At 39.4% G+C, this 23335-nt stretch overlaps 1 protein-coding gene across 1 annotated transcript in view; it reads right to left on the bottom strand.

The window, feature by feature from the left end:
- LHX6 (LIM homeobox 6) overlaps positions 1-23335 on the bottom strand; it is a 149538-nt gene that overhangs the window by 76681 nt on the left and 49522 nt on the right. The window contains exon 3 of the mRNA XM_044268728.1: positions 13383-13504. Coding sequence (XP_044124663.1) covers positions 13383-13504 — 122 coding nt within the window. The remainder of the gene's footprint in view (positions 1-13382; positions 13505-23335) is intronic.

Below are 23335 nucleotides of genomic sequence, written 5' to 3'. Positions count from 1 at the left end.
TTTGGTCACCTTGCCCCATAAAGTGTAATAATGAATGATCGAAAAATCATATGTACCCAAAAATTGTACGAATAAAAATGTCAAGATGATTGGCAGAAAAAAAGAATATGGCGTTCAGAAAATGGAGACTCAAAAACATAATTTTTTTCAAAAAAATGCTTTATTATGAAAAACTGAAACAAAGTAAAGTAGTCATATTTGATATCATCGTGTCCGTAACAACCTGCTCTATAAAAATAGCACATGATCTACCCTGTCAGATGAATGTTGTAAAAAATAAAAACAGTGCCAAAACAGTAATTTTTTTGGTTACCTTGCCTCACAAAAAAACGTAATATAGAGCACCTTAAAAATCATATGTACCCCAAAACAGTACCCAAAAAACTTGCACCTTATACCCTAGTTTACAAAATGGGGTCGCTTTTTAGAAGTTTCCACTGTAAGGGTGCATCAGGGGGGCTTCAAATGGGACATGGCATCTAAAAACCAGTTCAGCAAAATCTCCTTTTCAGTTTACGAACACATGTGAGGTGTTTATGTAAACCGCAGAATCAGGGTAATAAATATTACGTTTTGTTTGGCTGTTAACCATCAATGTGTTAAAGAAAAAAATGGATTAAAATGGAAAAATGTGCCACAAAAGTGAAATTTTTAAATTTCATCTCCATTTTCCTTTAATTCTTGTGGAACACCTAAAGGGTTAACAAAGTTTGTAAAATTCGTTTTGAGTAACTTGAGGGTTGTAGTTTCCAAAATGGGGTCATTTATGGAGGGTTTCCACTATGTAAGCCCCACAAAGTGACTTCAGAACTACTGGTCCTTAAAAAAGTTGACTTTGGAAATTTTCTTAAAAATTAAAAAAATTGCTTCAAAAACTGTAAATCTTCTAACGTCCTAAGGGTCTATTCACACGTTTGTAGAATGGGTCCGCATCCGTTCCGCAAATTGCGGAGCGGGTGCGGACCCATTCATTCTCTATGGGGCAGGAATGGATGCGGACAGCACACAGTGTGCTGTCCTCATCCGCAATTCCGGAGCACGCCCCCGATCTTCCGGTCTGCGGCTCTGGAAAACAATAGAACATGTTCCATAGGGGTGCCGGCTGGGTGTATTGCGCGGATCCGCAATACACTATGGACATGTCAATGGACCATAAAAAACAATAAAATTACATTACCAAAATGATGCCCACATAAAGTAGATATATGGGGAATGTTAATTAATGAATATTGTATGAGGCATCACTCACTATCTGTCTTAAAAGCAGAAAGATTCAAATTTACAAAACAGTGAATTTTTTCAAATTTTCGTTATCTTTTGGATTTTTTTATAAATAAAGGTAAAGCATGTTGACTCAAATTTACCATTAACATGAAGTGCAATGTGTCACAAGAAAACAATCTCTAAATTGCTTGGATAACTAAAAGCGTTCGAAAGTTATTACGACATAAAGTGACAAGTGTCAGAGTTGCAAAAATTAGGCCCGGTCCGGAAGTGGTTAAGACAAACTATATTAATGTGGTATCGCTGTAATTTTACTGGTCGGGAGAATAAAGGTAATAGGTAAAAACTAAACCTATAAAGCTATGTCAGAATTACGTTTTTTTTTTAGCCCTTCTCTTTTTTTTGCACACACTGAAAAAAAATAAAAAATCAGCAGAAGATACATACATTTCTCCCAGCACTGGACAGAGAATATAAGACTATTTTGCTGGCTCTATCATGTAATGAGTGATGATCTGATTGCTGCCTGCCAAGCTCTGTGCCTGTGTTTACTGGATCACTATATATTTATACATTTACCGTGATATTTATATCAACAGAATCCAAAATTATTGGCAAAAAACATTATCAAAACAAAATTGTGTAGCAGTAATACATAAGTAATCTGGATGTGATGACATAAACACACAAAATAACTAATATAGCGGATTGTTCTGGCAGATATCATATACTGCTCCAGTTTAAAAAGAACAGATAAGTAACTACAGTGCATTAGTATTGGCGTAAGCAGGAGATGTGAAAACGATAGCACAGATGTGCTCAGACCAGTTGGCTTGGCGGGAATCGGCTGTTCCCGTCAGTGCTATAGGTAATGCAGCGGCAGGACATTTTCTCAACTTCTGCTCCATTCTAACTCCTCCTAGATGCTTCTGGGGAAAATGGAGGACCCTGTTCTGTTAACTAGTGCCTAGTCCTATCAGTCAGACCTCCACTGATGTAACAAGTATGCCCTATCCAGTAGGTAGATGATCAATGCATCTGGATGGGAACCAGTCAGGAGCTTCATGCTGCCCAAACCACCAGAAGCATAAAATCTTGCCTGGTTCCCTGGTTACAAACAGCTGTGTGTTACTGAAAATTGATGCAGGAATTCAGAGAATACATAGTTTAAAAATGAACTGGGAACAGACAGAATAGTCACTGGGCGGCTCTAATCTGACTCCCTCCTCCCCACCTTTGGTTGTCTCCATATATAAAGGGGACGTCAATTAAGCCAAGATGGGCTGGGAGAATCTGGTAGAGAGTAGTGTTGAGCGAACCTGTGTTTTAAGTTCGGCGTCTAAAGTTTGGTTATCAAAGAATCGCGTTATGGATTCCGCTACCACAGACCACAACGGAATTCGGAATCCATATCGGGATTCTTCGATAACCCGAAGCCGAACTTTAGACGCCGAACTTAAACCACAAGTTTGCTCAACACTAGTAGAGAGTAAGCTCCATCAGTCTTCTCCCATTCCCAGTTTTTAATGTATGAAATGCTCTATCAATCCAACCAAACTGGACAAAAAGAAGCTGGTGGAAAACCCCACCATTCGTGTTTTTTATCTATATTTTCCCTGAAACAGATTAACCTCAACGCAAAATGGCATACATGTATGGCATTTGTGTCCAAGGAATGTATGGAGTGGGTTTACAAGCTGATCTGGCTCCATATGTGGTGCGTGGAGGCTGTGTAATACAGCAGACACCTGGCAGCAGTGAACAGGGTCGGAGATGATACCAAACCAGTCATTTAACCCCTCTGATGCCACGGTCAACAGACACCAAGGCATCTGAGCAGTTAGAAGTATAGGGCTCCCTCTGTCCTTCAGTCGCAAAATTTTGAGGCTCCAATCAGTTCCTAGGACAGCCTGATATCACAGATATTTTTCCATCAGAGATACATTTTTTTAGACTGAAAAGGAAGTCCTGCGTGCAGTACTTTTTGCTCTGTCTGAAAAAAAAAAAGATTTCAGATGGAAATGGCTCACAGAGATACCAAATGTGCATAACTGATATACAGGATCCAATTTTTTACAGGATCCAGTTTTTTTCTTCTGTTCTTCTGACGGATTAGAAGAACGGAAAGATAACGGTGATGTGAACTCCCCCCAAGCTGCCAGCAGTCAGTGAAAATTCCTATATACTACAACAGTATTCTATTATAGCCTATGGTACAAGCAATCAGAGGATCTCATGTCCCCTAAGGAGATTAATAATTATACAAATTTAAAAAAGTTGTTGAAAACACAAAATAATAATAAATCTAATCACCCCCTTTCCCAATTGTACATAATAAACATCATTTTAAAAATAAACAATAAAAAAGAAACATAAATATATACTGTATCACTGCATCTGAAAATATTCAAACTGAAATAACGGAGAGAAAAAATTTATCGATTTGCCATTCTTTGGTTACCTTGGCAATAAAAAGTACCAAAAAAGTTATATGTACCAAAAAAAACTACAGCTCGCCCCACAAAAAAATAAGCCCTCACTTCAGCTGTGTAGATAGAAATATAAAAAAGTTATGGGTGTCGGAATATGGTGATGCAAAATAACGTTTTTATTTTTAAATGCAATGAAACATAATAAAAACTATAGAAATCTGGTATCATCATAATCAAACTGACCTGCAGATTATGGTCGCCATTTCAATTTTAGTGCACAGTAATTGCTGTTTTTCTTCTCAATCTTACCCCACAAAGATATTTTTTCTGTTTTCCAATCTTAATTATGGCAAATTTAAAGGGATTCTGTCACCTCCCCTCAGCCAAAAAACGATTTTAAAGCAGCCATGCAGCACAGCTTACCTGGATTAGGCTGTGCTCTTTTATCTTGAAATCCGTCCAGCAGTTACTTCAAAAAACGACTTTGATCAATAAGGAAATGCGTCCTGAAGGTGCCCAGAGGGGCGTTTTTTTCTTCTTAGTGAGCCCAGTACCGCCCCTCTTTCAGTGCCCAGCCCGCCTTCCTTGTACTTTCTAACCGCCGCCCCCAGCCTGCCACAGCCTCTCCTGCCTCTCCTCCCCCTCCCTTACGCCGAACGAAGTCTCGCACAGGCGCAGTACCCACTGAGGGCTGCGCCTGTGCGATCATCAGGAGACTGAGGGCGGCAGCTTCATCTTCGTCACTGGGCATGCGCCGAGCCCAGTGACGTCCGATATTAGCTCTTTCCCTCAGTCAGCCTGGTAGGAAGCGCAGAGGATTGCCGATCGGCTGCTGCACCCTGCGCTTTCTCCAGTCTGCCTGCCACAGTGAAGACGGCCAGCGATTTCTTTTCCCACCCTCCCTTCAGGAAATAAATAAGTATTTGTTGGGGCGAATTAGGTCTTATTATATTAAGTAAAGGCAGGCAGACTGGAGAAAGCGCAGGGTGCAGCAGCCGATCGGCAATCCTCTGCGCTTCCTACCAGGCTGACTGAGGGAAAGAGCTAATATCGGACGTCACTGGGCTCGGCGCATGCCCAGTGACGAAGATGAAGCTGCCGCCCTCAGTCTCCTGATGATCGCACAGGCGCAGCCCTCAGTGGTTACTGCGCCTGTGCGAGACTTCGTTCGGCGTGAGGGAGGGGGAGGAGAGGCAGGAGAGGCTGTGGCAGGCTGGGGGCGGCGGTTAGAAAGTACAAGGAAGGCGGGCTGGGCACTGAAAGAGGGGCGGTACTGGGCTCACTAAGAAGAAAAAAACGCCCCTCTGGGCACCTTCAGGACGCATTTCCTTATTGATCAAAGTCGTTTTTTGAAGTAACTGCTGGACGGATTTCAAGATAAAAGAGCACAGCCTAATCCAGGTAAGCTGTGCTGCATGGCTGCTTTTAAATCGTTTTTTGGCTGAGGGGAGGTGACAGAATCCCTTTAAGGGTTTCTGTCGCCAGAAATACTTAAATTAAACTGCCTGACATTAGATATGTGCTAATGTCAGCTGAACCTAACTAGCCTATTTCTAGTTTTATCCATGCCCCCGTTACTCCATAATTGTAGCTTGTAATATGCAAATTAGCCTCTAGGAGCGGGATGGGGGTCGTTGCTCCTGCTCCTTGACGCCCTGTTCTCCCACCTCTGTCACCTCCCTCCAAGTCTTGATTGACAGGGCCAGGCAGCGTTCGCATCCTCCTGCTGGCCCTGAGTGCATGGTAAATCTTACGCCTGCGCTGTGCTGTCCAGTATTCTGCGCAGGCGCAGTAAGGAAGTTAGCAGCCAGTGAGCGTCCTTCCTTCACTATGCCTGCGCTAAATACTGAACGGCACGGTGCAGGCGCGAAATTTACCATGCACTCAGGGCCAGCAGGAGGATGCGAACGCTGCCTGCCCCTGTCAATCAAGACTTGGAGGGAGGTGACAGAGGCGGGAGAACGGAGCCTCTAGGAGCAGGAGCAACGACCCCCATCCCGCTCCTAGAGGCTGATTTGCATATTATAAAAGTTACATCTATGGAGTAACGGGGCCATGGATAAAACTAGGAACAGGCTAGTTAGGTTCAGCTGACATTAGCACATCGCTAATGCCAGCCAGTTTAATTTAGGTATTTCTGGTGACTGAAACCCTTTAACTTATCCCACAAAACATAAGCCCTCATATATGTATGTGAATAAAAATTGAAAAAGTTGTTGTAGCTTTTGGAAGGCGGGAGAAAAAAAATTAAAATGCTAAATCAAAAATTGGCCTTAAGGGGTTAAAAACATAGTTGTTTTTGACCAGGGAGCCTATCCGAATGTTATGCCTCCTGTGTGGAGCTCTTGACAGGGACCATTTATGGCAGTGTAATTGCTATGTATAGATTCCTAAAGCTAAGGGAATATATTTTTTAGCCGTTGCATTGATCTGATGTCGATGGTTAGAAGTTTGTGATGTCATTGTTTGTCTGTGTGGATTGAATGAACTGGGAGCACAAAGACCTGTGATTTCCACAGGAAATCTCCCATCTCCCTTTGACCACACGTGGCTGCGCTATGGCTCTGGGTACTGATTAGTGAATTGCCCTGCACCAGCAGCAGGTTACAATAAGCATCTCTAACCCCTAAACATCGGCGCACATGCCAGTCGGATATGGTTACACGCTCCCCTTGATTGGAGCGGATTCATTTCCATTGCTAACAAAAGCATTTGTGTGGTGTGCAGCTCATCACCAACATCTGGGAGCACGGCCTGATTTCAGGAAAATTCCTTCATTTTATTTCATGTCAATGGTTTCAATATGTTGCAATTTCTTAGAATTTGTTGGATAATTATTTATTCAGATTTTGGTTTTTATCCAATCATAAACCCTGGTTTGCATTTATTATATGTGAGATTATAAATGTATAAAGTTAGCATATGACCTGTTCATATGGGCCATTGACACAATGGCAAACCATGGGTGAACATCATGTAGATGAGCAATTAAAACTAAAGGGGTTTTATGGCTTAGAAAACCTCATATTGCAGTGTAACTGTTGTTTTAGTTTATTTTCAATATAGTGTAAGGTCGGGGATGTTAAACATTTTTGTAATAAACTTCATTAGAAAAAGATTTTTCTTTGTATTCGAAAAATAGGGTAGAAAAAGTCTTAGGCCTCATGCACACGACCGTAGTTGAGTTCCGTGTCCGTTGTTCCGTTTTCCGTGATTTTCTGCGGACCCATTGACTTCCGTTTGTCATCCGCGTCCGTGAAAAAAATATGACCTGTCCTATTTTTTCATTGACAACGGTTCGCGGACCCATTCAAGTCAATGGGTCCGTGAAAAAGCACGGAGGCACAGAAGATTGTCATCTGCGTCCGCGCGTCCGCGTCCGTTTTTTTCCTATCATTTGCATGGCAAACTTGACTTAGATTTTTGTTTTACTTTCCTTCATGTCTGGTGATCCTCCAAAAATAAAGGAAGACACGGAAACAAAAACGGAAACGGATCACGGAACAACGGGACCCCGTTTTGCGGACCGAGAAAAACAACTGTCGGGTACATGAGGCCTCCCAGTAATTCTTCTGAAGAAGCTTGCGTGTAACAAGTTAGATGGGCCGTGATAGTGAGGACAAAGTCAGGGACTGGGACAAGAGGCAGGTTGGAAGCCTCTGTATGTTATACACAGAAGTCTTCAGTGCTCAGTTGGACTGAAGACTGAAGACAGGCTCTCCGTAGTCATTTGTAGTTAGATTTTTATTAATAAGACTGCTTACACCATATTTTCCTGTATAAAGAAACTTCTTTCCCTATTACAAAAAGTTTAACATCCATATCCCTACACAATATTAAAAATAAACTGAAACAACAGTTATACCCTCAATACCCTACTGGGCAATTCTGAGCTAATAGTAACTCATCCCTCATTCAGGATCTATTAGCCACAGCTAGTGTTGTGTGAATCAAAGTGTCTGAAGTGGACTTCAATCCGAATTTCAGGGAAAATTCAATTCGCCACTAAGCCTAATTTGCTCGTGACTCGTGGTAAGAAATCAATTTTGCCTGAAATAGTGTTAAAAATAAATCACACTCAACTCGTCCATTTGAGCGCGAAGAGGCCACCACTGCCATCTTGATTGAAGATCCCGCGCAAAATCTCATGCTGACGGACGTATGGTATCACCATGCCGGCCAGTGTGATAACGTCATCACACACCGCACGAGATTTCGCTCAGGATCTTCAATCAAGATGGCCGATGTGGCCTCTTCGCGCTCAAATGGATAAGGTGAGTATAGTTGTTTTTTTTCCCGATTAACTCCTGTAAGCCCTAATTTTTTATCTCAGATGCCGGAATCAGCGATGAACGTGGCACCTGAGGGGTTCAGTGACGGGGGTGGCGCAATCTTCCGTTCCCCATCATTGCGCCCACCACAAAGTAATTTGTCACAGAGCAAATTTGTGAAATTCAGCCGAATCAAAGTTTTCATAACTTTGCTAGCCTCTAGCCACAGCATGGGATGTCTACACAGAAAAAGGCTTGCTCTGGAGTACCAGCCAGGTCCAGTGTAATGCTTCTTTCCCCTGTGGGGGCACTGCAGGAAAACTGAACACATTCTTCCATAGATTACATCTGATTGCTAGGAGTCCCAGCAGTGGCTCACAATGTGATCTACTCATCATTTTGGGAGCCTTTCAGCAAAGCAGACAAACCTTATAATATATAACGATTATTTGCAATAGAACAGACAGGACTGAATAATGTAACAGTCACATGAATAATAAAACAAAGCACATATCAATATTAGCAGGTCAAAGGAATGCAGGAAAATTGGAACTTACCAATAAATAACTGGAACAGGATGATGATGGCAATTAGATGATGGAATAAACGGATGATGGCGATGAAACAAATGAAATAATGAGGATGATATGGCAAATATATGATAGAACTAATAGACCCTTCCTCTAACTTTCCCTGAATCTTTCCTAAGATCTGTCCCTAAACAGTGATTCTAACATCAGACACTAATGTCTCAAAGATATCAGAAAACTTAAGCTGTAATACTGACCCGAACATTTAGGCATTAGAGACAAGAAACGCAAACTGAGTGAAGATTAACTCGTATCAAGGGACATAAAGGAAACAAGCAAATTACAGCTCTTGGAAGCAATGTCTGGACTAGAATAACTGAAAGAACAAAAAGTACACTTGATAAGAAGCAAAATAGACAAGGAACAAGATACTAGGATTACTACATTCAAAGGCGCAGGGTTTAGGATATAACCAGCAACTCACTACAGAAGCCAGAAGAGTATGGCTACCTGGAGACATAGGTCGCAAGACAAGGGCTTCGCAGTGCAGCGGTCATTCCATACACATGAATGGGGACGCAGCGTGACTCCCCTGTTTCCTGCAACCCCGACTTGCGAATCTAAAGAGTATTGTATTTTTAGTGATTTGCGTGACAGGGTCGCAGCAAACATGTAATTCATGCTGCCACCCCATTCATCTGTATGGGATCACAGCTACACCTATATAGTGTGGGCAGGGTTCTCTACCCCTCTGTACCAGTCTGTTAATAGTTTCTCGTATACTGTGTTTTTTTTAATTCTTTTTTATTTTTGTGAAACCCCAGCTGGATGTATAGCGCCATGAAATTAATGGTGCTTTAAAATAAATAATAATAATAATAAAAAGAAAAGGCGCTCCTTTCAGAAATGATCCAAAGCTGCAGCAGAGAGGTCAGGTAATCCACACGAATGGTACAGCTGTGAGACAGCGGCATAGGAACTGCCCAAATAACAGAAGAAGACAGAACGGCAGGTTGTTAGTGATCATAAAAGTCTGGTTACACCTATGGAATGGAGCATGAACCCATTAGTGACCGCCAATATGCCTGTTTACAGTGGTCACTAATGGGTCTTATGGTAGGCCACCATCTTTTTAGGGCAAATCGAGGGTCCGCAAAACACAGATACCAGCCATGTCCGTTCCGCATTTTGCGGGCCGCACATGGCTGGCCCTATGATAGAAATGCTTTATGTTTTTTGTGGGGCCGAGGAATGGAGCTACGGATGCAGACAGCATACAGTGGGCTATCGACATCATTTGGGCATCACTGAAATAAATGGGTCGGCACCCGTTCCGCAAAATTGCGAAAAGGATGCGGAGCCAGAATTACGGATGTGTGAATGGACGCTTACAGTGGCCTAGTCTAACAGCTGAATGGATCTCCTTTGCAGCACGGATCAGGAGCCCACCTCTCTTATTACAGCCGAGCACCTGCTCTAACAGCTCAGATCAGCGCTTCTGCGCTTAGATGCCGCATCTGACCCCTTAGATGCTGCGGTCCTATTTGTTCCATAGGATACTAAATAAAAGCTGTAGGATGCCATTTTGTCACAGCCACATGTACCAGAATTGAGACAAACGAAGAGATATTCCTATTTGCATATCGAATATGATCTACTCATCTCAATGGCATAAAAAGTACAAATTATTTAATATAAACCACAGTATGGAGAATATACAATCATATTAAACACCATAGACTTGGAGGCGACATATCAGAGGCAGAAAATTAAAGCTTCTGGCCCCCAATGCGAAATATTGGTTTCTTATTAATATGGCAGAGAGACCTTTGGACCTGCTCAGGCACCATTGCCTACTTAAGACTGCTTCTTCACCCCAGTTAAAAATTAGGTCACACTTTATTGGTCAAGTCCCATAGGCTCAAAAATAAACCACAGAAGTGCAAGAATTTGACAAAAGTACAGTACGGATGTTTTGGGCACATCGCAAAAATCAGTTATTGAGGTATAAAGGACCAGATCCTTTTACATGGCCATAACGAGCGCTGATGATTGTATTTTCACGGGTCAATGCAAACTGCATGGGGGACCAATTATGTGCTCTGCTTGTTTGTCAGCTGATCGGTGGGGTGATTAGATGGGCTGATGATCAGCCGAATGGACATTACATTGAATATTCCTTTCTGAGCATCAACCTATGTAAAAAGACCTTATGACACAAAACATTGCACTAAACAACAATATGCTGAGCTATCAAATAAATGTTCCAGCGACATATAAAATTCCAGCCCAGGAAAACAGTGTACAAGCGTCTCCTCCAGATCTTCTCCAAAATGTGCCACATACAAGGTGTAAACTCATCTTGTTAGTAGTATAAATTATATTATATTGAAGGTTAGAGGTTATGTACATAGAGAGAGGTTATAGATTATCTTAAGTGGTCATAACACCCAAATTCATGATATTTCCTGACCTCATCTTCAGTTAATTAAAAGAATAAACATGAAAGTCCCTGCCCCCATGTCAGAACTGATTGCCTGATTGGCCTTCATTACGGGAGCTTTAGTAGAATCTTCTTGAGTCAAAACCTTCCAGGTATGAACGGTGTCTAGACTGTGACAGCCCAAGGCTTATCAGGCTGACGTTAGACTTTGGGATCATAGCTAGCAACCAACCACTCTCCAGTTTTTCCTGGATAATATGTTCCAGATGTCGGCAGTGGAAAAAGTAGGCTAGTTCAGAAGAAATTCATGCAAATACTTTTCTTTATGCCTACCAATGATTTCATCAGCATTTTAAAGGATGACTAAACACTCGTTTAGACTTCAGTTTGCATCCCAAAATATTTTTTTGTGACTAGTTTAAGTAGCATGTTGTGTGTAACATATACAATACATTCAGAAAGTCTTCAGAGCCTTTAACTTTTTTTCAAATTTTTTTATGTTGTGGCCTTGTGGTAAAGTTAAAAAAAATAGAGTTTCCCCCATCAGTCTGCAGTCAATACCCCATAATGATAAAGAGAAAACTGGATTTTAGATATGTTGCAAATATGTTGCAATTTTTTTTTTTTTTATGAAAAATATGCATGGACATAAGTATTCCGACTCTTTGCTATGGCACTTAAACTCCTAAAAGCACCGTGGCCTCCATAATTCTTAAATGGAAGAAGTTTGAAACAACCAGGACTCTTCCTAGAGCTGGCTGTCCCACCAGGTGATCAAGAACCCAATGGTCACTCTGTCACTCTGGCTGAACTGTGAATATCCTGTGTGCAGATGAGAGCAACATCCAGAAGGGCAACCATCACTGTATAATTCCACCAATCTGGGCTTTATGGCATAATGGCCGGAAATAAGCCTCTCCTCACTAAAAGACACATGAAAGCCCACCTGGAGTTTGTAAAAAAAAAGACCTAAAGGACTCTCCAGATTCCCTGATCTGATTAAACCAATTAAACTTTTGTGCTCAATTCTAAGTAGACACTGCTCTTCAGCTGCCCAATACCATCCCTACAGTGAAACATGGTGGTGGCAGCATCATGCTTTGGGGTTGGGCCGAAGATTTACCTTCTAACAAGACAATGACCCTAAGCACACAACCAAAACAACACAGAAGTGGCTTAGAGACAACTCTGTGAAGGTCCTTGAGTGGCCCAGCCAGAACTCTGACTTGAACCCAACTAAACATCTCTGGAGAGACCTGAAAATGTCTGTCAACCGATGGTCCTCATCCAACCTGACAGAGTTTGAGACTGAGCATCTGCAGAGAAGAATGGCAGAAAAGCCCCATATTCAGGTGTGCAAACCTTGTGGTATCATAACTAAGAAGACTGGAGGTTGTAATCGCTGTCAAAGGGGCTTCAAATAACTGCTGAGTAAAGGGTCTGAATACTTACATCAATTTGCATATTCTTTTATCTTACAGTCAATGAATGTTTTAATCTGTTGATTCTTCAACCTTTAATGATGGTATTACATGGAATCTATAACCGGACAGACTCCATTGCAGACCATAGGGCCATGTGCTGTAGGGAAATTGAGCTAATAAAGCCTCTAGGAGCAAAATGGGCGTTGCCATTACACCTAGAAGCTTTGTTGTCTCTGCAACTGCTGCACCCTCTCCACTTTGATTGACAGGGCCAGGCGTGATAATGTTTTCACTGCCGGGCCCGGTCAATCAAAGTGGAGAGGGTGTTGCAGTTGCAGAAACAGCAGAGCCTCTAGGTGTAACGGTAACGCCCCCGTTGCTCCTAGAGGCTCATTTGCATTTTTTTTAAACTTCATTTTTCTCAGCACTACGGGCACATTTGAACATGGGACCAACACAGATGCCTTCAGCTTCCAAGTGCACATTCAACAGGTCAGCCAGTTTCATAGGTACAAATCTGCTGACAGATGTCCTTTGAGCAACTCAAATTTACTAAAAAAAATATAACAATTTTAACAATGCACAAAGTAAAGTGATACCAATAACCACAAACTCCTTTACATACTCCCTTACATACAAATTCTAAGCCTATGTCTTCCTAAACCCCATAACAAGCTTTTGGTTTTTGTTTAAGGTAAAATATAAAGATCCATTCCATAACCAACACGACAACTATAAAATCCTATTAGAATCCAACTGAAGTCTATATAAACCATGTACTAAAAACTATAGTTCACAACACCATTCGAAATGGTTATTTCCACATATAAATTATATAGTATGAAAAAAATTATAAACAGAACAACTTACTGTAATACAATATTAATATAAAAATGACAAGATTTCACATCAGATCTAACAAAAGGTGTAAAATAAAATGGTGGAAAAAGCAACTAAAACAGCATAAATTCTATCTCCATAAAGAGGATTCCCTAAATAAAAACTAATTTCAGTTTTCATCCATTAATTCAAATGGCTCATGGCAGTCCGGATATTACCTGAAATAATCCATTTTACAGAATATCTCCTTATTTTTGATATAGCAGCTGTTGTGTTGCCTCAGAGACGTCCGGCACACTGAACACTCGAGACATCTGACGTGCCATATTAAGTTATTTACCTGGAAGGAATAGAGACAATAATTAGAATTGCAGATTATAAATCACTGTTTAAAAAAATTAATGATTGCTGGTTTTCGGTGTTTATTTCAGTGAAATACAAGAAAATATGTTTTGGATAGAACTCATCATAGTGAGTAAAACTTTTATTAACTCCTTCAGGATACAGCAATTTTCCGTTCGTTTTTTTGTTGTTGTTGTTTTCATTTTTCACTCCCTGCCTTCCTAAAGCCGGACCTTTTTCATTTTTTCTTTAACATATACGAATTAAGGCTTTTTTTGCTGGACAATTTGTACTTTCCAATGGCACCATTTTATTTTGCATATGATGTAGTGCGAAGCTGGAAAAAAATTCCAAATGGGTGAAATTGGAAAGAAATGCAAATCTGCCATAGTTTTATGGGCTTCATTTCATGGCGTTCCCTAGGCAGTAAAACCGGCCTATTAACTTAATTCTCTGGGTCAATACAATTATAGCAATATCAAATTTTTATTTGCATTGCCATATTCTGACTCCCATAAGTTTCTCATTTTTTGAGGGGCAATCTGTACTTTTTAATGATACCATTTTAGAGTGTGTATGACTTTTTGTCACTTTTTATTCAATTTATTTTGGTAGGTGAAGCGACCCAAAAACTGTAAATCTATAATTTTATCGCAAGGGATAAATACTTTTATATTTCAATAATATGGGTGTTTTGGGATGTAGCAATGCTAATGTGCTAATGATCTTTATTTTTTGTTTATTTTTATTTAATATTTTTTAATTTCTCTATATTTTTTTAAAAATTTACTTTTTTACATTTATTTTTAAGTCCCCCCCTAGGGGACTTTAAAATGCGATTATCTGATTACTTCTCCCATAGACTGCAATGCTTGAGCAGACTCTGTCTCTAGGTGTCTGCTGTATAAAACAGCAGGCATGCAGCAACTCTGATGTCTGCTCAGCTCCCGAGCGGGAGCCATCTTTAAATCCCTGACTTGCTTCGTACATGTACAGCGCAAGTCATGAAGGGGTTAAGAATACATTACAAGACCAACTTTAACTGTCAAATTTAGTTGTCTGTATGATGGATATAGTACTCAGTCCCCCATGTTTCAGTTTATGCAACCTGAAACTAAGGCTAATATATCATCATGGGGGAACATTAAGAGAGTAAGAAAATGTTGTGTCACCCTAACAGTGCACCAAAAAGAGGTTATTTGTGCAAAAAAAAGGTGCACATGCTTTGAATCACATTTCTTGAGCATTTTAGACACTTTTTTGGTTTACCTGTCAAAGGGGGAGGAGCAGAGTAGAAAGGGGTGTGGCTTAATATGCTAAGATTAGTGCCAATTAATAAACTAATAAGCCAGATCTAATAAGTGGTATAAAGTTAGACTGCACTAAAAACTATGACAAAACATATTAACTATATCATCCAGAAATGCACATAGAATAACTTAAACAGCAACACAATAAAAACTTAACATGAAGTCAGAATTTCACTTATGTCAACCCCCAAGTGCGCCTAATTTTAACCCCTTAAGGACCCAGACATTTTTCACCTTAAGGACCAGGCCATTTTTTAGCAAATCTGACGTGTGTCACTTTATGTGGTTATAACTTTAAAAATGCTTTTTCTTATCCAGGCCATTCTGAGATTGTTTACTCGCTACATATTGTACTTCATGACGGTGGTAAAATTGAGTAAAAAAATGTCATTTTTATTTATAAACAAGTACCACATTTACCAAACATTTGAAAAAATTAGCAAATTCCCAAATTTCAATTTCTCTACTTTTATAATAGATATTAATAACTCTAAAAATATTTATTACTTTACATTCCCCATATGTCTACTTCATGTTTGGATTATTTTGTTAATGCCATTTTATTTTTTGGGGATGTTAGAAGGCTTAGAAGTTTAGAAGCAAAACTTGAAATTTTTCAGAAAATTTCCAAAACCCACTTTTTAAGGACCAGTTCAGGTCTGAAGTCACTTTGTGAGGCTTACATAATCGAAACCACCCAAAAATGACACCCTTTTAGAAACTACACCCCTCAAGGTATTCAAAACTGATTTTACAAACTTTGTTAACCCTTTAGGTGTTCCACAAGAATTTATGGAAAATATATATGAAATTTCAGAATTTCACTTTTTTGGCAGATTTTCCATTTTAATCAATTTTTTTCTACTAATAAAGCAAGGGTTAACAGCCAAACAAAACTCAATATTTATTGCCCTGATTGTGTAGTTTACAGAAACACCCCATATGTGGTCGTAAACTGCTGTACGGGCACACAGCATTGCGCAGAAGGAAAGGAACGCCATATGGTTTTTGGAAAGCGCTGGAATAATTTTAAGCTGCCATGTCACATTTAAAGACCTCCTGATACATCCATAGAGTAGAAACTCCATAAAAAGTGACCCCATTTTAGAAACTACACCCTCAGGGTATTCAAACCTGATTTTACAAACTTTGTTAACTCTTTAGGTGTTCCACAAGAATTAATGGAAAATGGAGATGAAATTTCAGAATTCCCCTTTTTTGGCAAATTTTCCATTTTAATCAATTTTTATCCACTAACAAAGCAAGAGTTAACAGCCAAACAAAACTCAATATTTATTGCCCTGATTCTGTAGTTTACAGAAATACCCCATATGTGTTCGTAAACTGCTGTACAGGCACACGGTATAGCGCAGAAGGAAAGGAACGCCATATAGTTTTTGGAAGGCAGATTTCACTGGGATAATTTTAAGCTGCCATGTCACATTTGAAGACCCCCTGATACTCCAAAAAAAGACCCCATTTTGGAAACTATGGGATAAGGTGGCAGTTTTATTAGTACTATTTTAGGGTACATATGATTTTTGGTTGCTCTATATTACACTTTTTGTGAGGCAAGGTAACAAAAAATAGCTGTTTTGGCACCGTTTTCATTTTTTGTTATTTACAATGTTTATCTGCAGGTTAGATCATGTGGTATTTTTATAGAGCAGGTTGTTACGGACGCGACAATGCCAAATATGACTATTTTTTAGTGTCTCCATATTCTGAAAGCCATAGTTTGTTTTTTTTTTGGGGCGACTTAAGCTCATTTTTTTCGGTATGAGATTAAGGTTTGATTGGTACTATTTTAGGGTGCATATGACTTTTTGATAGCTTGCTATTACACTTTTTGTGATGTCAGGTGGCAAAAAATGGCTATTTTTACACCGTTTATTTTTTATTTTTATGGTGTTCACCTGAGGGGTTAGGTCATGTGATATTTTTTATAGAGCAGGTTGTTATGGACGTGTCAATACCAAATATATATACTTTATTTTAAAAAATTTAAGTTTTACACAATAATATCATTTTTGAAACAAAAAAATAAAAATCATGTTTTAGTGTCTCCATAGTCTGAGAGCCGTAGATTTTTTATTTTTTTGTCTTAGGTAGCGTAGAATTTTTGAGGGATGAGATGATGGTTTGATTGGCACTGTTTTGGGGTGCGTATGACTTTTTGATCACTTGCTATTACACTTTTCATGATGTAAGGTGACAAAAAATGGCTTTTTCTACACCATTTTTATTTTTTATGGTGTTTACCTGAGGGGTTAGGTCATGTGGTATTTTTATAGAGCAGGTTGCTAGAGACGCGGAGATACCTAATATGTCTACTTAAAAAAAAAATTACATTTAACACAATATAGGCTTTTTTTAAACAGAAAAAATCATGTTTTAGTGTCTCCATAGACTGAGATCCATAGTTTTTAAATTTTTTAGGCGATTATCTTAGGTAAGGGCTCATTTTTTGTGGCATGAGGTGATGGTTACTGGCATGAGGTGATGGCATGAGGTGATTGGTACTATTTTGGGGGGCATATGCCTTTTTGATACCTAATATGTCTACTTTTCTTTTTTCCATTTTTTTGTAAAACTTTCATTTTTTAACTTCTTTTTTCACTTTATTTTTTGTCCCACTATGTGACAGGGTCTGATCCCTGTTTCAATACAGAACAATACATCTGTATTGAAATCTCCTGGGCTTCCGTAGCTGGCAGTCCCGATGCCTGTTCAAGGCATCAGGGCTGCCATAGCAACCCTCAGTTCCCCGTCACCGCAGCACAGGGAACCGATGGGGATGTACAAGCTGCCGCAAACTCCCTGTATGCTGCGGTCAGCGTGACCGCGGCATACAGGGGGTTAATCCGCCGGCATCTGTGTTTTCACCGATGCTGGCAGATACAGCAGGGGCCCGGCTGTCAGTATCAGCCGGGCCCCTGCTGCTGATCGCGGCAGCAGTTGTGGGGCAGCGCATTAACCCTAGGATGAGAATGCTCGTCCTAGTGCGTTAAGTACCTGCAAGTTAGGTCGAGCATTCTCGTCCAAGGTTCTGAACGTGTTAAAACCGCTGGTTTACACTACTCATATAGCAATCGAGAAAGAAGAAGAGGTCAAGATCAAGAACTACCTCTGTCTTCTTTGCCTACAACTTGGTAAGCCTAAGGCCCTAAGCACCCAATGTCCTTTAAAAATATAGAAAATATTTTCCAGTCCAGAGAATAGGTTCCAACTATTGGCTTTCTATTTGCAATGTTGATATAATCCTAATCTCATTTCCATTGCTGTGAAGTCAGACACGGCTGCTCTCTTATTATATAGGAATCTATTTGTTATTTCACACTATTGAGAGCAGTCAGCTTTAATAGCGGTTTTCTTGAAATACACACTAGATGTTGGCCACTGGGTCATATAAAGGACACTATAGAGGTAGCTCTGCTATACTGAAAGGTTGTGGTTGGAAGTAAAGACTTGACACAACTGAGTGTGTTTACATTAACAAGCCACATCTGTCAGAACTTGGCTAGTGTTAATCCAACCAATTGTCATGGGACATTCTCCATCCGAGTGCTAATCTTAGGGGTCATCCTTTGAAATAAATAGAGATGAAAAGAAGTTTTACCTGCAACGGAGAAGAATGTTCTTCATACTATAATTCTATGAGGAATCTGTGACTGGTCAGATGAAAAGATCATCTGACATGTTTACACAAGAGAAGGACGGTAAAACAGAGAACGTTCGTCCATATTAGACGTCAGCAGGGAAATCACAAGGGTTCTAGTATGGAGGAAGATGTCATCTTGATCTCCATTGGCACATTGGTGTTGTAGAAAAGGAACAGAAATTAAAGTGGACTGTCAAAACAGTAGAACCGTAAAAATACCAGTGGCATGAACAATAGATTTCAGAAGGAGGCCAACTCTTCTATTTTAAATAAAAAAATAAAAGATTGGACCTCAACTATGAAATATACAAAGGAGCAGATCATGTGGAGGTGTTGTCAGGCTCTGAAAAACCTAAGATACCATGGGGCACTGGTGAAGGATTGAGATTGAATATGAAAAGAGACCTAGGTCACTGGGTAAAAAATCCTAGGAACATACCCCTGATGCCAGATGCTAACAATGTCATGGGGTCCACATATAACTCATCGTATTCCAGAATAATGTAGTAGCAGGACAACATATGATCAGTTCATTGGCTGAAGACATAGTTACATAGGTTGAAAATAGACACAGGTCCATCAACTTCAGATCAAGTATACATCATAAATTGCTAGATAAATTATATCCATCAATGTCGTTTGCTATTTGATAAGCATCTAACCCTTGTTTTTATATGATGACCTAGTATCTGGCGTTACTACCTGTTGGGGTAGGTAGGGCATTCCAGTTTGACTACTCTAACTTTAAAGAATCATTTCCTGTACTGATGTCTCAATTGCCTTTCCTCCACATGTAATGAGGGTCCTCTGGTCCTTTGTAAAGTCCTTGAAATGAGTAAATCCTGACAGTTCTTTCTATTGATCACACATGTATTTATACATTTAAATGAGATCACCTCTAAGGTGTAATTTTTCCAAGCTAAAAAGGCCTGATTTTCAAGATTCCCATTAGAAGAGTGAACTTCCATCCCATTTAATAATCTGATCGCCCATCTTTGAACCCTTTCTAGCTCTCCAATATCCTTTATATTACATGGAGCCCAAAACATATTCAAGATGTGGCCTTAGGAGGGATTTATAATGGGGTAATATTACATTGGGACCACATATTTTTATTTCTCTTTTTTCACATCTTCTTGGCTTTTGCAGCTGCTTCCTGATATTGAGTACTGCTGCTTAGCTTACTTGTAACCAGAATACCCAAGTCATTTTCTTGTTCTGTTGTCCCCAGTTGTAATCCATCCAATGTGAAGGTAGCCATATGATTACTGTGGCCCAGGTACATTACTTTACATTTGTCAACATTAATATTCATCTGCCATGTTCTAGCCCATGCTATCAGCTTATCTAGGTCTTTGTGTAATATTTGACAGTTCAGCCGGGTTTAACGTTTCCTACACAGTTTTGTGTTAACGGCACATAGTAAGATCATTAATAATAATGAGTTTATATATATATATATATTTTTTTTGTATATGCATAATAATTGTCATATGTTTATTGTTAGTGGTTCCTGATACATATATATATATATTTTTATATATATATATATATATATATATATATATATGTATATATGTATCAGGAACCACTAACAATAAACATATGAAAATTATTATGCATATACAAAAAATGGAAATTAAACTGCTTATTAAAAAATCCTCTCGCATGAGATTATGTGGATACCGGTAAACCAGAATTTCATGTAGTCTTTTGTAGGGAAAATGTATAATGAATATAGATCTACATTTAAAAAAAAATAGCAAATTATGTAAAGTATTTATGAATAGGCTGCAAAATATTCAGAGTAGAGATCACTTGTTTCCTTAAAGAAAGAAGGTAAAAGAAAACAGAAAACTAGGTCCATATGGGTTATGACCAGTAATGGAAAATAAACTCTACTCGTGTGGAGAGAACATATCTCTTTTAAGTGACTGCCAGTCACCAAGTGGGGTTGAAGGTCACCTGTCATTTCATCATGCCTGCTTTACCCTCGCTCTGTTTCCTCTTTAGCAGCAATTATCAGAGAAAGTCATAACATGAGTCATATGTGTGGGGAGAAAGTCCAAAATGTTTTTGATTTTGTTTTAAGGAATGATCAAAAGTACATGAAAGAAAGAAAAGTCCATACAACAGTCAAGTACTTTTAGGACTGCATGCTGTTCTGGAGATCTCTTTTAAAATGCTTATTCGAGGGGAAGATGTTTTCTAACATATGGTTATTTAACTATAGTCATCATCTACCGGTATCTCTCTCTGGAGTCAGATGCACCACAATTATTGAGAGGTACACGCTTATTAATAATTGTGGCACATCTATGCAGGTCTGTGCACCAGAAACAAAATCTATATCAGCAGTTGTCTGGTGTATATTAAAATAAATATGCCTTGCCTCTCCCACACTTATTCATTGTCCTGCTCCACCATATTTTTGGAAAAGGTGGGGAGCAGGGGCTGAAACGGACATGTGCCAAATTTTGAACTTTTTGACACCAGTTTTCTGGCGAATCGGGGATGATAAATGTCCCTCATAATTCCTAGCATTTTAGGCAATAATGGCTAGCATTAAAGGGTCACAGAGTTTTCAAAAAGCTTTTGATATGTCATAGAAACATATCAAAAGTTTTGATTAGTGAGCATTTAAGTTCTAAGACCATCACTGGTGCCTAGAACGAAGAGAGAGAAGGGTTCATATATCATGCTCTCTCTCTTCTTGCTCCAGGAGATGGGCTCAATACAAAGTCTTACTGCTGTGTCTTTCATCCATGAGGGCCCAGGCCTCATTCCTCAGCCATGCTCTACCCAGCTGGCGCAATGCAGTGACATCTTCTCACCTGCTGGGCTTAGTAAAAGAGTGCATGGGCAAATGATCATTCATCAGCCTGTTCTTGGTCTGTCAACTCTCCTAGTCAGCCTTGCAGGCGAGATAAACTGACTGCAGGGGAGAGCGGGATGTGCTCAGTTCACTGAGGGAATGGGGCTAGGTGAATATTACTTTTTGAATTCTATTAACACTACAGGGGACAAAGTAAGGGGCCAGCACTACTGTCAGGGGGGCACTAAAGGGTCAGGACTACTGTGTGAGGGAAATAAGAGGGCACTAAAAGGGAATTCTACAGTGTGAGGGCACTAGGGGGAAATTCGACTGTGTGGGGGCACTAAAAGGCATCACACGGTGTGTGGGTAGTAAATGGACATTCTATTGTGAAGGGGGTACTAAGAGATCATAACAACTGTGTGGGATTTAAGTGGGCATTTCTACTGTGTGGGGGCACTACGGAGCATGAATACTGTGAAGGGGGTACTAAGGGGGTATTCTACTGTGGGAGGGCACTAAGGAAGAATAAAAACTGTTTGGGACAGTAAGGGAGCATACAGGTTATGGGGGGGTAGTTTGCAGGAAAGTTGTTTAAGGAAGGGGGTGTTCAAAAATTTTCTGTGGGCCAAGCCTTTTCTAGTTCACCCCTGCAGTGACCCTTTAATGTAAATAAAGACACGTCCATAATGGCTATGTACAAATTAAAGCAAATTTGTAAGTAGTTTGGACAAAGAATTTGTCTGTTTTACCTTATATTTAATCACAGTAAATATATTTATTCACTTAGCCTGCGTAACCTTATTTATTTTTAAATCTTTTGAATTCACATTAAAAAACACTTCCACAGGACTATATATGTTATAATGGTAGGCTCTTATCTGTAACCTGACATATAAAAGCTTTGAGTTACATTATGATCTGCCAAAGCCCCGTGGTGCTGCAGATCTCTGTGACCGTGTTTTGATTAGATTGCTGCTGTCACCGTTAGAAACCCAGAGACCAGCCAAAGTGGACTTTCTGGGTGGCATTCTTGTGTGTTACAGCGATCCATTGCAATGTAAAGTAAAAAAGCCAGCAGGGGCCCACTATTCTTGATGCGAGTGTGCCCCCCTTCTGGCTGTAAAATGAACTGTGATCCTGTAGTCTGTGAATTAACCCCTTCTTGTGCTTACTGTGGCAGGAAAGGATTAATTCACTTTTAACATAAAAACTAAATAAATAATAAAACGAAAAGAAGTAAAGAAATAAAAAAATATAAAAAGTGAAATAAAGAAAATAAAAAAGGTTGTGTGTGTAAAATATACAATATACGCACATTTATTTTTTTTCTTTTTGGTTTCATAAAAATTTTTATATAGGGAGGAGGTTGTTCGTACATAGGCACACATATTTTTTTCATTTGATAAACAAAGCATAAAAAAGGCAAAAGCTTAAAAAGTCCAAATTTCTCCAAGCTAAATACTTTAAGGGGGGGGGCAACATAAAAAAGTCACTTTGAAGGAGTTTCTAATGTTTTGGCGCTGTACAACATCTGTTCTGGCAGTACGTGCCATAGAACCAGCAACAGAAAAATAGGCCGCTAAAATCCAAAATGCGCTTCAGTCCTTTGAAGTCTTGTGGTAAAAACATATGGAAATGGCTTTAGAAACTGAAGAAAATTTATAAGAAATGAAAAATATAAATTTTTTCATAATTTTCCTTTTTTCCTTTTAAAATAAATAAATATTATAGCTGTCATCCAATGGCACAAAAGAAAGGACTAAGGTGTCCCGTGAAAAATAATATCAAATACATGTAGGTTGACTCAGAAATTAACTTGTTATTTGCAGTTAGATAGACTTATTGCTAAAACTGAAAAATTGGCCCAGTAATGAAGTGGTTAACAGGTTTCACATCTTTCACTAGGTTTCCCCTTCTATCTAGGGCAAGGTCCCTATGGGTGAGAGTTATGAAAACTGGTTTAAAGGTAAACTGGCTTAGTTGCCCATAGCAACCAATCAGATTCCATCTTTCATTTTCCAAAGGCGCTCTGAAAAATGA

The sequence above is a fragment of the Bufo gargarizans genome, chromosome 9, assembly GCF_014858855.1.
Source record: "Bufo gargarizans isolate SCDJY-AF-19 chromosome 9, ASM1485885v1, whole genome shotgun sequence".
Classification (NCBI taxonomy): Eukaryota; Metazoa; Chordata; class Amphibia; order Anura; family Bufonidae; genus Bufo; species Bufo gargarizans.
This window is presented reverse-complemented; position numbering and strand designations above follow the sequence as displayed.